At 39.7% G+C, this 15664-nt stretch overlaps 1 protein-coding gene across 2 annotated transcripts in view; it reads right to left on the reverse strand.

Annotated features, from left to right (window-relative positions):
• The window catches only part of TESK2 (testis associated actin remodelling kinase 2), an 85924-nt gene that overhangs the window by 22612 nt on the left and 47648 nt on the right, over positions 1–15664 (reverse strand). For both annotated transcript variants that reach the window (XM_030032464.2, XM_041127797.1), the window contains one exon: positions 4821–4967. In XM_030032464.2, coding sequence (XP_029888324.1) covers positions 4821–4967 — 147 coding nt within the window. The remainder of the gene's footprint in view (positions 1–4820; positions 4968–15664) is intronic.

Below are 15664 nucleotides of genomic sequence, written 5' to 3' on the forward strand. Positions count from 1 at the left end.
CACCTCTGCCATGAATCTCAAGCTTCTAACCCTGCAAATGAAATGCATAATGCCATTAGTTTTTTCCAGGTTTTTTTTTTTAAATTGGAAGGAAGTTGCACACAACATACGCTACATCTAAAAGTTAATATTGCACAAAAGATGGGATGTAAACGTTCCTGTGACAACTTTCATTCTTCCCCTTATGCATACGCATTAAGGTAAAGTCCTTAATTACATGATCACACAGCCAGTTTTCCACCTGGCACCTATGTGTTTTAGTGCACACAACGGATTGAAACTGACAGTGAATTGGGGCTGTACATAAGACACTTGGACCACTATTTTCAGGACGCTGGCCACTCTTGCCACAGAAAAAGTAGGGTGAAAGAAAGGCTGGGAAGAGATGAAGAAGAAAGTCTGGGCTGGAAATGAAGGTCTTCTGTCTTGTGGTTACAACTATTGCAATGTTGCCCCAGGATCTGGATTCTGGCCTTCCTCAGCATCACAGGAGGATTCTGTGACAAGGAAGCTAGTTTAACAAAATCTTTCAGAGATTGTTGCTAATCTTGTGCTTTCTCTGCCTCCAGCAGTCAAACCTGACTATTTTATAAGTGCTGTAACGCTTCCAACTGCCTCTGAGGTCAGTGAGCATATTCCCTTGAACTTAAACATGCATAAAATGCCAAATACCCCAAACAAAGTTTTAAAACACATACCCAACATTCACCAATATTCTTGCTTTTAATCTGTTCTGATAAGGCTGAGTTTATTCACCTCCCTCATCTTAGAGATACTGTAAAAATAAATTCACTGATATTAGGGCAGTCACTGGTGTAAACTGCCAAGGAAATCAACAGTGCTTTCAGAGCAGGGTTTGAAGGCAATGCAAATACAGTGTAAACAAGGTGTTGAAGGAACTCTCTGTGTAGTATTAAGATATTTGTTTTGAGGGGTGGGGTACAAAACAGTTTTGCTATATTCTTTTTTGCAAGCTGGATACTTCTTCCCTGTGCTTTTCCAAACACTGTTATTTTAATTGTAGGTAACAACAGACAGAATGCTGCAAAACAAAGTCAGATTAAGAAAAACTTTATCGCAATCCACTGGCTTCTATTGAAACACTTCCAGTGTTTCACATTATGACTTCTGGTTTAATGACTGCATCTTCCATGACTAAGACTTTCAGAGTTAAAATTCATAACCAGACCTCCCTGAGAATCACTGAAAGACGAAGAAAATCCTCACGATTCCAGGATGCAAATCCTCCTTGTGCACATTACAACAAGCCCCAAATAAAAAATGATTCACAGGGCTTGTAGTGATATGGATAGGGGACAGGGAATGAGCCAGTGAGGCTGGTTGTCATAACCCATCTATGGCTGTGTAAATCTCTTTACGACAAGTCAATAGTGAGGACGCTACATTTATTGGCTTACAAAATGTAAAAGTCACCCTGCCCACACACCTGCTATCTGCAGGCTGAAAACAGCCAATCTGACCACTCTTACCTTCTGACAGATTCAAGTCAGGCTGCTGCTGTTGATCAGGGCAGATCAGCCTGATCAGCTACAGCAGCCCAAGCCCAGAGCCCAAGGACTGAGCTGCTCACAACATGGTAAGTACTGGCTGTCTGGGCAGCACACGCTCTTCTAACAAGCACTGCCTCTCTCTCTGACAGAAGGGCAGCGGGAAGGGCACCAGTGGGATGTCAGGGCTGACATCCCCTGTGGGCTGCCACATCGACTGTAATGACCTAAATCTACTCTTCTCTGTCTTTCTTCCCTCTGGCCTTCTGCAGTATCAATGCTGTTCTGCTACTCTCCACACAATGCAATTAGGAAGAGAGATCACCCTGGTGTATACTAATTGCCAAAAGCACTTATTTTTCAGTCTTAGTTTGGCAGGGGACAAGAACCTTCCCTTCTTTAAGTTTTTATGCATCCAGTACATGGACACATATAATGCTACTGTCAGAGCAAGACAACTCTGCTGCCATAACTGACAAAATAAACTTTATGTATTCACGCCACCTGCTCCAGGAAGCTGCAAGAATTGGAGGTTTGCCAGAAACAGAAGAAGAAAGGCAGAAGTATGGGCCTAAATAAATCCCAAATGATTTTCATAGTAAAATTCGTATTAGAGGGATATTTTCCAGTGGGCTGTTGTGTTAAGTGTAATAGGTAAAGCATGGAGACGCTCCTGCACAGAAAGTCTCAGTTTCACTCTGTTCACAGTTCAGTCAAGACCAGCACATTTCCTAGAAAAATACCTCATTCTCCCATCCTGCAAACTCAGTATCTGTTCCAGCTTTTGCAGAGGTCTAAATCCTTGTCTTTGCCTTCATTTGACTAAGAAAGCCACATCAATTACTTAAGTTTACCAAAGAAACAAGGACAATATAGAACAGTATTGAACCTGCCCTTGTTCAATCCAGATCACAAGTTCTCTCCCAAGGAAAGAGCCCATCACATCTTCCTTCAGCTTGCTCACACATTGAATATTTACTAGTAAGAATGAAGATGACTCATCCCACCACCAGTACAAACCTGATAAAATGCAAGGCATCTCCTCAAGCAGTAGCCAAAAACCACAGTCTAAGAGTTGAAAAATTTGGTGACAGGTTTTTGCTATGGTTATTATCTGAATTTTTTTGCTTTGGAACAAAGGGACTTCTTTAAAACTTAGCCAGCCAGCAGGGCAAACATTTGCCCCGAAGGAGAGTCATTTGCCCAACAGATTTGATTTTAAAGTATATTTCATCCACACAATAACACACTAATAAAATTCACAAGTACCTGAGCCTTTAAGGCCAGGTGTTTCATCTACTTCCCTTCCCAAACAGAACAAGCAAGTGCACACATAACCTCAAAAATTTAAAAAATTAAATTAAAAAAAAAAAACAAAACCCAACACCCCCCCCCCCCAAAAGCCAACCCCAAAAACCCAAGAAACTGGAAAATACAGAATATAGCTGATGACTTGAACTTTTATCCTGACAGCTTCCAATGTGACCCACACAGATACTATACCTTTAGTGCTAAGAACCATCCAAATATAGCATAACTGCTAGTAAATTCTAAGGGTTTAGTTTCATTTGTTGTTTGTTTATTTTTAAATGATCCTTAGTACTTCCTGTGGCCACCAATAGTTTGCTATTGCAGCGAAATCACGCACTCCTCCCAGCAGGTGTGTTTACTAAACAACTGACATTCAACAATAGATAACATTAAGGCATTGGTAGGGCAGCTCCAGAGAATGACATACAATTCTGTAAAGCTTTGAACGAAGACATTCACAAAGGTCTCAGGAAATGGATTTTCATATGACTAGCCATCACAGTACACATTACGTTACGACAAATGTTGCAGGGACAGAGTTTTCCTTAGTTACTTTGGTTCCTTGCATTAACTTTTCTTCCCCATTCTTAAATGTACTAAAATACATCTTGAACTGAAAAAAAAGGGGGTGGGGGGACACACGTCAAGTTATCTTTTCAGTTATGTTTACACATCTCTTACCTGCACACTCCAAGGTGACTGACATAGAGCTTTCTGAGTGTATCATGTCAAAGTGACATGACTCCAAGTCTGGGCATTTTTCATAAATTTTATATTCTTCCTTGCAGAATTAAGCACCTTTCACTTGAAAGGACACCCAAGGAAGTATTTTATGACTTCACTGAAATACTTCTTTCACCTACCAGTTGAACAATTTTTTTTCCTCTTGGCTAAATGCACATTCTTCATCTGTTTAACACTGCACTGCGGCAGCTTTAAAAAAACTAAACCTGGGCAGAGGACTAGTAGTCACTTGCATTTGCAAACACACTGTGCTGTGTTTTTATTTTTAAAAGCTGTTTCTAATCTTAAAAAATAGTTCCTTTCAGGCTAAGATAATGTTCTTCTGAATGCTTTTGATTGAAGTGACATTGTGAAGTCTTCCCAATAACAGTTTTGGAGTTCTTTCATGTTGCAAGTCCCCACTGAGCTTAAACTAGCTCATTAGCTCCAGACAACAAGACAGACAGGACAGCAAAGCCCTCAGCATAGGCTGCAATGGATGGCAAGACCCAGTGTGAATACTGGGGCAATTTGTTCACAGAGCTTAGTGCTCTTATGTCAATACTTCTAGCTGAGTTTGAATAAGCTAGCTACTTCAGCCAACTAAATTCATACAAGTTGTCACCAAAGCAGTTAAAAAAAAAAAAAAAAAAAAAAAAAATCTATGTCCATTGAAAACTCTGCCACTGAAATATCATTCTGGAGGAAATTTTTAAATCTGAAAATTTTATGTAAACTATTTTGATCTTACTTACTTTAGAAATTAAAGAAATATAAACCAGGATTGTGGACAACATTTAATGCTGAATTAGTACTGAAAGGTCACTCTTCCTACTGAAGAAGATTTGTGAAATAAAACGCAAAACAAAACCAACAAGGAGATTTTAAAGTGCGCTGTAATAATCTCCTCAATTTGGGCTCTTTGTATGAGTGACCTGTTCCAAATGTTATTGTTACGCTTAATTATCCAGGGATTTAAATACTTTACTGAACCATAATTCAGAACTAAAAAACTATGCAGCTGCTTTCTGAGAAATTCTAATCTGAACTCATTTGAGGAATGACCTTCCTTCAGGATAGCTATTTCTCCAGTTCCCATACAAACTATCAACATGTTTTAAGGAAAGTTTTAATCCTATAAACTGTATTTCAATTTGTTTCTCAAAATGTCTTAGATCACACCTTATACAATAGTTCTCTGCTGGAAGGAGGAGAAAGAACCAAACAACCAGTTATAGTACCTTCATTAAAAAGTTCCCTTAATTTTATAAACAGTACCTTGGATGTAAGGTCTCGGTGGAAAATGCCTTTATAGTGAAGATAACTGATTCCCATAGCAATGTCATACGCCAGTTTCACTCTCACTGTCCAGGGCAGATGCTGGTTACTGTCTAATAGCTGCTCCAGGTTACCACAGTTGATGTACTGAAAGGACAAAGCAACATTTGTAATTAATTATTTAACTTCATATATTGTCAGGAATATAAAATTCATCATTACATAAGTGTTCTCAGCTCAGCTACACATTAAAAACTTCTTTTGTTTCTTAAGGGTTAGGCAGGCACAAAATTTGCAGACCAAGAGAGGCTCAAAATCTCTCCCTTCACCACCTGTACCAATATATTTAAGTTAAAGGTGCATGCAACAGCCACCATTGCATTAACTCCATGGTATTTAAATACTGCTATTTATGATATCACCGTCTCATTTCAGTGTGAGGAAAATGGGGGCAAAAAGGATGAAGAGCTGGGTCTCATACAGAATAAGTCAACAAAGAGAGGGCTAAGTATCCAAGTCCAGGTCATGGAGCCTGATCAAGTTCCCAGATATCAAGTCCCTAAACTGAAGCAGCATCAAAGAAAAATATTACAACATGTTGCTGTAAATTACATTTTTTCACTGCTGTTATCTACAAGTCCTAATCAGCAATCTGACTCCCACTATGTTCAGTACTACATCAACTCCATCAAATGGTAGCCCTCATGAAAAGGAACTTATATTAAGTATAAGATAAATGCTACAAGAGACAGTGAAACCAAGCAGCACCCAAATGATGCTAAGTTGTCTATGACCCAGGGTTAAGACATGGCAGCTCTACTGCTCAAATAATCATTACAGCAACACTGGGCGTATGCTTTATGTATAGACCCTTTACACCTCAACAGCAGCTACACCATGTTTGAGTAGCTTCTTGTTTCACTCCCAGCCCCAGTCTCCTCACCAGCAACAAAGCAAAAAGACTAGCTCACTCCAGAAGGAAAACCTGGCGGCAATGCAGTGACTTCGTCAAGAAAATCCAAGCGAAGCAGACAGGACAATTTGCTCCCAAGCCTGGTCCAAGCATGTAACACTGCAGCAGGCTGCACCAACTTTGCTCCTCTGTGCTAGACAGCTTTCCAACTCTCTCTGAAGAGGCTTTGCACTTTCTTGTATCATTCACCCAGACAAAACATGTGCCACCATTATCACGTTAAAATAAAAATCTTAATTGCAGCTCTTGTTATTTCAGAAACTTTGAACTTGCTTGTATTTTGTTGGGCTTCTTTGTGTCTTGGAGCCTTGGGCACAAGGCAAACGTGGACCACACATCATGCAGCGTGGATATAGCTGATCTCAGACTATGCACACATAAGCCAGACTCTACTAGTAAATCCAGGGCTCATGGCTCGCCTCCTGGATAGTCTACAAAAAACAGCTTCTTCCTTACAGTCAGGCCCTTTCTTCTTCTGAGCTCATCGGTTAATTTTGAAAACCTTTTTCAGCAGATACGCAATTTTCACAGGTTACTATTTAACGAGGTTAAATTGTTGGGCAGATGATGCACAAACCAATTTTAACTGTCACAAAGCTTACCAGGAGGGGGCACCACAAAGCACCGTGGGGCTCCACTGCTCCCCTCGGCTACACTGCACGTCCCTCGGGGACGGGTTTCATCCCAACTCATGCACAGCAGCACATTTCACTGGCAGTCCAGGACGAGACCCCTCTCTCTCACAGAAGCTCCGTCGACTGCTGGACAAGCCGGGAACTACACATGCAGCACATGGACACAGCGGGTACAAAGCAGCCTCACCCTCAGCATTTGCTTTTCTACTTTTAAATATGAACCTTTGGCCTGATCACGGTGCTGTGCACCCACCTTTTGTCCTTGAGCAACAATCAAGGCAAAGGGCGAGTACAACAGTTCCTTCTTTGAACTCAGTTCTTCAAAGAATGATTGACAATCGGCTCCAGTCTGGACCAGATTTTAGAGCTGCTATCAACTATCTTCTCATACCAAAGGAGGCAATCCCACAAAAGGTGCCTGGGTCTAGGAAATGCTCCAATATTTAGGAATTTAATGTTCTTATGACTACTTCAAAATGCTGTTTCATATCTTTTGCATTAGACTAACAGCAGGAGAAAGAGTGCAATGATATACAGGAAAGGATTTCAAAATAAGGTACAGAGAAACAGAATGCTTCCTCGTATTGACCATTTCTAGACCAAACAGGCAAAAAGTAGTTGTATTTTACAATTAGGCAAGGAAAGCTCTTGAACTCTAAAGTAATCTGACTGACATTTTAAAATGCACTAACCTGTTCTTAAGCAGTAAAATTTTCTATCAAACTGTTCTTTTGTGCTGAAGTCAAGATAATTTAATTACTCAGAAATTCGCGCTTAGTGCATATCATTTTGCAAAATAAATGCCTGCTGGCCCCCCTCCAAAAATCAAGGCAAACAAGACTTAACACACCAAGGATAAAAATGAAATGTTTAGAACTGGTATAGCCCAGGCACTGCAGCTGCGGGGGAAGAGAGTTGATCAGATGACTACACTGGAAACTAGAAATTGCAGGCTGGTGCAAGCCAGAGATCCAAAACAACCTGTCCTTTATGCTAGGAGTTCGTGTGTCAGGAGAGCGGAGCAGGTCTGGAACAGGTCACTCAGAAGCTATGTAATCTCTGTCCTTGGAGATTTTCAAGACTCAACTAGACAGAGCTACAGCCAACCTGACTTAATATTGGAAACAATGCTGCTTTGAGCTTTTCCAACTTTGATCTTTCTTTCTCATTGCTTTTATTTGAACCCCTAAGGGAGCTAGATGACCTTACAGAGCACTCAAGAAAAAAAACATTGCTCAATATAATTCGATTTTTTTAAAAAATCACAAGTTGATAGCATGCTTAAGGAAAAAATACTGAATAAGATTTCTACATTAACTTCATATATATTCCCAGCCTCCACGGAACAGTGCGAGCAGCACTTCTCATCCAGCTACATTCAAATCATCAAATCCAACCTGGAACAGAAAGCACTAAAGCACCTAGCTCAATAAGCCAATTACAAAGTGATGCTTATCAATTATCTCAAACCATTTCACCTTTCTGACTGGGCAATAACAGACCATCTATATAGCACTGCCATACTTAAATTCGTTGGCAAGAGAATGCAAGGGGGAAGGGAATCACTGGCCTGGCTTTCTATTTTGGTTAAGGTTAAACTGTGCCATACCATGACAATAATTGCTCCAGAAATGCTAATAAAATAAAACAAGAAATCCGTAAGAGTATTGACATACTTACTGAAATGTGACAATAGCTAGGTACTATTTTGAGCATGCTCATGCTTTCCTTTTCAATAAGGTACCCCACTGATTTGATTCATTGCTGTCATATTTGTTAAGTGCATCTAATTTGTCTATTTCCCCAGCACTCTTCCAGTCAAATTGCCTTGCAGGGTCATTCAGCCATCTTAACTGCAAGGACTGGATTCTAGCTTGGGCTGGGTGAAAACTGACACACACAGAGGACACAGCATGCATGAGCTGGAAGAGCAAGAATCAAACCTGACTCTAGCACATATACAAAACCCACTAAGGCTCCTATCCAAAACTGCCACCTAGCAAGTGCTCAGACCTCATTTACTAGAGATTTGAGTTCTGGTTTTGGCTCTGATTTCTAGTATACTTCTATGAAGCACAGCGGGCTAATCATCAAGTGAACAACTGAACTAAGATTTTCCTATAGACATCTTTTAAGACTGTAGTTGACCTCAGATTTTAGCTGGCCAGCAGGTAATATTTGCATGCAGAGTCCTGAATTGTGCCTAAGGCAAGCACCACACAGAGTTCAGTGCTCCCTCAGTGTCACTTAAGTAATCCAATTCTTCCGGTCATTCAGGCTGATAATGCAAACAGCCAGCCCGATGGCCTATTTTTTTCAGAGCCCTTCAACAATGCCTTTTCAGAATAGACACAAAATTATGTACATTATTTCCTAACTGCCAAGGCAACTGAGAGAAAAATAGTTGTCCTCAATCTTAGTAGCACAAACCAGCACTGTGTGGTAAGAATATCTTAAAGGATAGTAAGTGTACCTCTCCCAAAGAGAATACTGGATTCTGTTTTGTCCCTGAAACATTTCAGTGCTGGTACAGTAAGGCTACAGAGCACACATCATCTCAAATCATTATTCTACTACAACAACAACAGCCATTGCGTAAGCGTACAAGCAATTGGAGCAGAGATCTGATCCGGCTATGACAATGAAAGCAAAGGTCACTACATTTCATAGAGAGACCTCACAGCTAAATGGAGCAGTGTTCAGACCTTTTCAAACTCTGTATCATCAGGTTGCAGTGAAACAGCTACTCATTATTCCTACTGCTAGCTTTTTGTCATGTAACAGGACACCAACAGTCAGTTTATCTGGTTGCCAGAGTCTGAAAGTGTGTGCTTTAGGTTGTTTATTTTTGCATTTACTACAACTTAACACAGCAAATTGAACACTGGTTTAAAAGACCATTTTAGCTCACAAAAATATGCTTTTCCTACAAATTTATCCATGGTAAGAGCTCATACTTTTGTTGCTAGAATGAAACTGTATATGTTACACGTCTCTTGAACCTTATGAGGAAAGAGGGCAGTAGCTTCTTTGAAGGACAAGTTACTCAGAAGCTCAGCCAAGCTATAGGTGCTTTCTGGATCAAAGAGTGTTGAGGAATCTTCTGATGTTATAGCTTAATGCTATGAAATGCAAAAGCAGCAGTATATAACCCTTTCCCACACAACAGTCAGGGCATAGGGAAACATGCTATTTTAACTTACAAATAGGATAATAGGACTGCTCTCTTTCAAGACACAGTCACATTATCAGACTCAACCATATGAAATGAGGAATGGGATGAAATTCAGCATATAATGGTACTTACACATAGCATTACATGCTTCATTTCAAGAGACTAATACTGAACTTCAGCTGTCAGATTTTAGCCTTCAAAATAAAGGTTTGAACACACTAATATGAGAGCTAGAAGCTTTTAAAGAAAAGGCACATCAGATTCACATGATTCCAGCAGTTATTGCTCAAGAACAAAGACTCCAAATATTGCCAAGACTGAGGGGGAAGACTGAAGGGAATTGCAAAGAGTTTTCAATGCTACTTTGAAAATGTGTAGGTCTAATATAAATAAACCACCAGATACTGCAGAGGAAAGCCAGAAAAAAGTTGGCCTGCTGTTTACTCAGCTTTAAATGTCACAGTTTGCCATTTAAAAAGCAACAAATAACCACAAGACACCCCTATACAGTAGCCCAAATGTTGCCAAAGACAACCCATTAAGTGGTTAAGAAAAGTAGGTGTGGAGAGTGCATTTATGACAGACCAAATGAGGTAAGTAAAGAATAAGAGCTCCGGGGACCCAGAACACTACAAGACAAACACTGAGATAGCAACAAATTAATATACTGGAGAAGCTGAATGAAAAACACACCAGAGAAGCAGCAGAAAAGAGAAACTAGAATCATGGCTGTGTGGAGAAGTAGGAGAGATGTCGGAGCAAAAGCCGGACTACGTAGTTGGACTCTAGAGGGAAACATGGAAAGCAAAATAGTAACATGGCAGACATTGGCGACAAATGCATTGAAGCAGTGTTGAAAGAGAGAGAGCTTGCATATTTGTATCATTTCTAATGCTGGAAGAAGGTAACTCTCATGCCTAATAAAAGAAAGTTGAGATCTTTTCACTCACTCAGCTTTCTGCAGAAGTATAAAAAAAGTTTTAAACTACCCATTTCAAGGAGGACACAACCCAATCTTGGGTTCTCATATGTTTAACAGTCATCTGTCACACTCAGCACTCCCTAAGTGACTACTGTGAAGGCTGCTGGCTGCAAGACAACAAGCCAATGTACCCTTCTGCCACAACTGGCATAATTAGCTACAGTGGGAGGACTGGAAATATCCTCCTTTCCCCAAACTGTTTTCATTAGCTTCAACTGTGCAGAACTGGAAAAGAACGACAGTATCAGTATGTTCAAAACTACAAGATGAGATACTACAAGTTGATACACAGATTGACTACCAGATTAAACTGACTTTTTTTTTTTTAAAGTTAGTTCATAGACCTCCACTTGTTAAAAAAAAAAAAAACAGTTTAAAAAAATCTACAAAACCACCTCACCCAAGTACCTCTGAGCAATAACCTTCCATTTCCATTAAATATCTAACACATTGATTGCACCAAACAAAATAAATTAAACATTAAACCAGAACAAGTTGGATGTTTAATTTGGGCTGTACAAGTATACTTTTGGAAAGCAGGTGAACTAAAGTTGCCAGGGAGAAAAACCACAAGTACTGAAAGAGTCAGAACATGCAGGTGAAGCGAGCACATTTCAGAACAAAGCTCAAACTTTTTCATGAGAGACCAGAAGGGCTCAAATGGCTAGGAAAAATAGCCTGATTGAAAGGACAGAAGAAAAGCCAAAAGTCTTCCTCTAAAGTCCACTGTTGTTTCCTGAGCCTCAGTTGCTGAAAACCAAAGGAAAAGAAGTCTGTAACCTAAAGTCAATTTATCTTCTGCTTTTCAACCAATACAAACAATTCAGTTCTTTAATAAAAAATGATGTATTTTCTTTAAAGGTGTTAACCATTACAGGATTAAAATAATCTTGCTTTAAAAAGTGTCAGCTACTCATAGAGGAGAGGGCAAGCTTCCTCATGCAATTGCCATAGCCTGGTTACTCATCAGAAGTCAGAACCAAAAGCCAAGAAATGCAACAGATCTACCTCCGTTTCTTCTTCCGTGTCAGTTGTGGCATTGATTGATTCACTGGCTCCTCCTTCTAAAAGGCATGTACAGACATAGCTTATTTTATAAGGGCAAACAAGAATTAACATGCGCTAACTCAGGAAGGAGCTGTAGTGAAAACCATTTGTTGCATTCCAAACATTTAAGTGCTGGCATGGAAAAGAATATAGCAAGATTTGTCTTCCTTTAATTCTCTACATCCAACAGCTCTTATGGTCAGCATGCTGAATTTATCCCTTTCCTGTCATTCCATTCAATCAAAATTTAATGTTCACTTGCTTGCCTGCTGCAAGAAACAGATTACTGTAAGTCAGGCTCCAACTGCAGGCACATAGCAACAATGCACTATTGCAACCCATACGTATGAAGGGTTTGAAATACTTCAGGATAAGCTTATTTTGCTGGAACCGGAAAACACTCCCAGTATATCTATACAAACTGACCTTGATAACCATTTTTCCTGTAATTATATTAGTAGAAAAAACAGAAAGCAAAGAAGGCCTAACAAAAAACCTGCATTTATAATCTGAAGTCACAACCATTTGGATTCTAAGTAAAGCCTAGTTTTAGTGCAGATAAGAATCTGGGATATGGCAAGCTAGCAATGGCATAAATTAGCACGCGGGCACAGAAGATAAAGTACCTTGCTGCTGACACAGGCAAGAGAAACAGCATTTCTACAATAACACTTCTGTTAAGAGCAGAAGGCTCTATATATAATGACAGCATTTTGAACATTCTAGACACTCAGTTCTGCCTAGAAGCAAGCTGTAGTCCCCGACAAGGAGCCTCTTATTTAAATAAGGTCTTTCTCACCTTCCCCACAAAGATACCAGCAGTAGCGGCCCACAGATTATATGCCTGCAAGATTCCACATAAATAACCTGTTTGCTTCATTTTTTGAAGGCTGTAAAACAGCTACAAGGATCTACTGAGCGCAAAGTTATAGCACACAAACACTGCTCATAGTTAAAAACTTTGCTTAAATTCTGCACAAGGAGTACTTTTGAGCTGTTTCAGAGTGACTTGCCAAGCCTCAACACTCCAGCTGTGCCACAATGTGCATTTACATTTGAGGGTGCTCAAACACTTTATTAGCAATTATAGAATGCACCAAGATCCCCTATTAGTAGTGGTGTACAAAAACAAACATTAAAGGAATTTTCTTCTACAACTCAGTTTCTGAATGGTTTGAATGGCTGATAAGTAAAGTGAAATGAGGAAGTGAAACGACAGAACACTTGTTAATTCAAGAGTATGTTTCCTGGGGTCGAGGGTGAAGTGGAGTGGGGGAGGAAGAGAAAGCACTACAAACTGAATTTACTGGAAAATATATAAGAACAAAATCCCAGACAAAAAGTTGAAGCGCCAGCATCACAGTATCTGTTTGGACTGCATCTCTTCATACACACAAGTAACAGGAAAATCTAGTCCTCAAGGCAGTATTCAGTTCTCCTCCCCTCTCTCCCCCTCATACCGTAATAGTTGAGAAGCTTGCATCTTCTCAGTCTTATTAACCTGGACATATTTCCAGGATATCATAAAGCAACAATAAAAGAATTGCACAGGTTGCAGTTCAAGAATGCTTTTTCTTTTTTGCTTGAGACAACGGCAAATGGTCCACTAGGCTTACACTGAGTGTCAAAACACTGATACTAAAAATCCCTCCCCCCAAAAAAACCCACACAACACACACACCCCACCCACATGTGTGTGCCACACACATGCAGGGAAGGAAGAGAAGGAATGAGACAATGGAGCTTGCTGTTTGCAGTTCAACATTTATCTGCCTCTTATCTTACTCTCTCCTATCCTTGAGACATTCTAAGAAGGAGGAAGAGGTTACCACCAGCAAGATATTTAGCAAGCCTTCCTTAGAACACAACGTATTTAGATACATCTATCTCAATTAAAATACTAAATAAAAAAGATTCCTTCTGCACTATTACAGGTTCTGAAGTGATGAAACAGTCAATCATCCTCCTATGAGAGGGGAAAAAAAGAATTAAAGTCCAACATATAGCCTGTGTAGCCAAGATTTAAAAAAAAAAGGGGGGGGGGGGGGGGGGGGGTGTGGCACGCTTAACCATGAGCTCTTAAGCTCATACACAGACATTTAAGAAAAAGACTAGAATTCAAAAGCTTGCACATCCAGAAGTTCTCACTGAAATAACTGGTTGCTCATCAGTTCTGATCTAGCACCTGCATGCATAAATATAGACTGTGCGCCTGAAGTCAGACTCATATTTTCAAAGTCTTGGCTTCTGTCTTTACATGAGGATTTCTTTAGTGTCTCTGATTATAGTACTTTTTAGAGCTGAACTTACTTCTTTGTGAGAACCCATCCTTCTCTCCTAACCACATATTGCAAATGCATCTAGCAGTTTCCCTGTGCCTTCAGCACAGTGCGGTGCTTCAACAACTTTCATTGCTTGTCTGCTTTTCGTAGAAGGAGAGACTTTCTCTGTAGAGTTGTCCCCATGTGTTTAATTTACCTGGCCACCACCAATCCACAGTAGGTTTTTCCTTTAACTGATCTGCCAGCACTTCCCTCCTGAGAGAGGGCCTGTAAGGCCAGCTTGCATCCTCCATAAGCCAACATTTTTTGTCAGCTTTCTGCTTCCCACAACTGAGCTTTTTATTGCAGCTTTTTGAGAATTAATTCCACCTTTCTGTAAAGCAAGAACCCACTTGAACCTCTCTTACTTATTATTCTAATTCTGCACATGTACATGATAGAAAATCACTCTCTTTAAAAAGATGCATTTTGGGGGAACTGGTCAAATCATATTAGGCATACAGCCACAGGAAAACACATACAAATTCAGTAATTAAAGGTTCCTCTTGTCCTCAGAACAAGTGTTGCGACCAGGTACAGCAGCATTTAACTTCCTATCAAACTGAACCTATGCCACAGGGGCCCCTGCATTCTGTGGGGCTAACTTGGTATAACCAACCCAAAATCTAAGTTTAAAAAAAAAAAAAAAAAAAAAAAAAATCCTCTGGTTAGTGTTTTTCTGGAAACCCTAAGTCTTTAATCATCACTACAATCAGACAAGATAGTTAGCTTTCATTCATGAAAAAGTAAATAGCCATCAGATGTAGGAAAAAAAATGGAAAGATCACCTAACTTAAGTAAGATCCTTTACACGCTTTCCAAGAACCTGACTTTTGATAAATTTGATATTTAAGCACTCAAAATTGCAAAGCTACAAATCAGACAGACCTTAGCTGAAACTCCTGTGGACCCCTGTATCATTTCTTGCTGGAGAAAGAACTAAAGGGTCAAGCACACCACATATGCCACAACATCAGGCTGCAAGAGTATGAACTGGAGATGGAATTTCAGCCAGAACACTAAATTTCCTGCCTCCTGTCATTGAAAGCCAGGCCCCCTTGTGTGATTTTAAATGGACTTTTTTGGTATGTGCAGCGCATCAAGCTGTGTTTGGGACTGAAGTCTTTTTTCCTTTTAACTAATTCACAAAAATATTTGGTTCCTAAGGAAAACAATATAAACAAAGTAAAGAATATGTACTTTGTCTTAACTTCTGTGAAATAACTTCACTTAGACACACTGCTTTTTTGTGTTACAAAATAATTCATGAAGCCTTAAAGTTATAGCATAAGGTTTAAACAGTGTGATATTTTCCAAATACCGACACTACCCTCCCTTTTCTATGAGCTTTTTAAACTCTACTTACTTTGAACAGTCTGATTTACTTATTACATGTACCATGTTTAGATTTAATTTTGCATCCACTGGTGCATACAGATGAGTCAGGTTTACTTCTACCTTTAATCAGCCTAACTCAAATCTCACATACAAGGTAGAGTGATGGGTACTGGAGTCTGCAACTCTTCAGCTGTTGGAATAACCAGTCATCTAGGCTCAGTACAAGTGTCTACAGCATTACTTCAACAAAAATAAAACGTGTTTAGCTGATAAAACAGCATGATGGTACTCACATTGTTGTAACCCTCACTCAGTCTTCCTGGAGTAGACTGAATCATTACTGGAAATGGGATTTCTCCCCCTCCGCACCCTT

The sequence above is a fragment of the Aquila chrysaetos genome, chromosome 12, assembly GCF_900496995.4.
Source record: "Aquila chrysaetos chrysaetos chromosome 12, bAquChr1.4, whole genome shotgun sequence".
In the NCBI taxonomy this organism is placed as follows: domain Eukaryota; kingdom Metazoa; phylum Chordata; class Aves; order Accipitriformes; family Accipitridae; genus Aquila; species Aquila chrysaetos.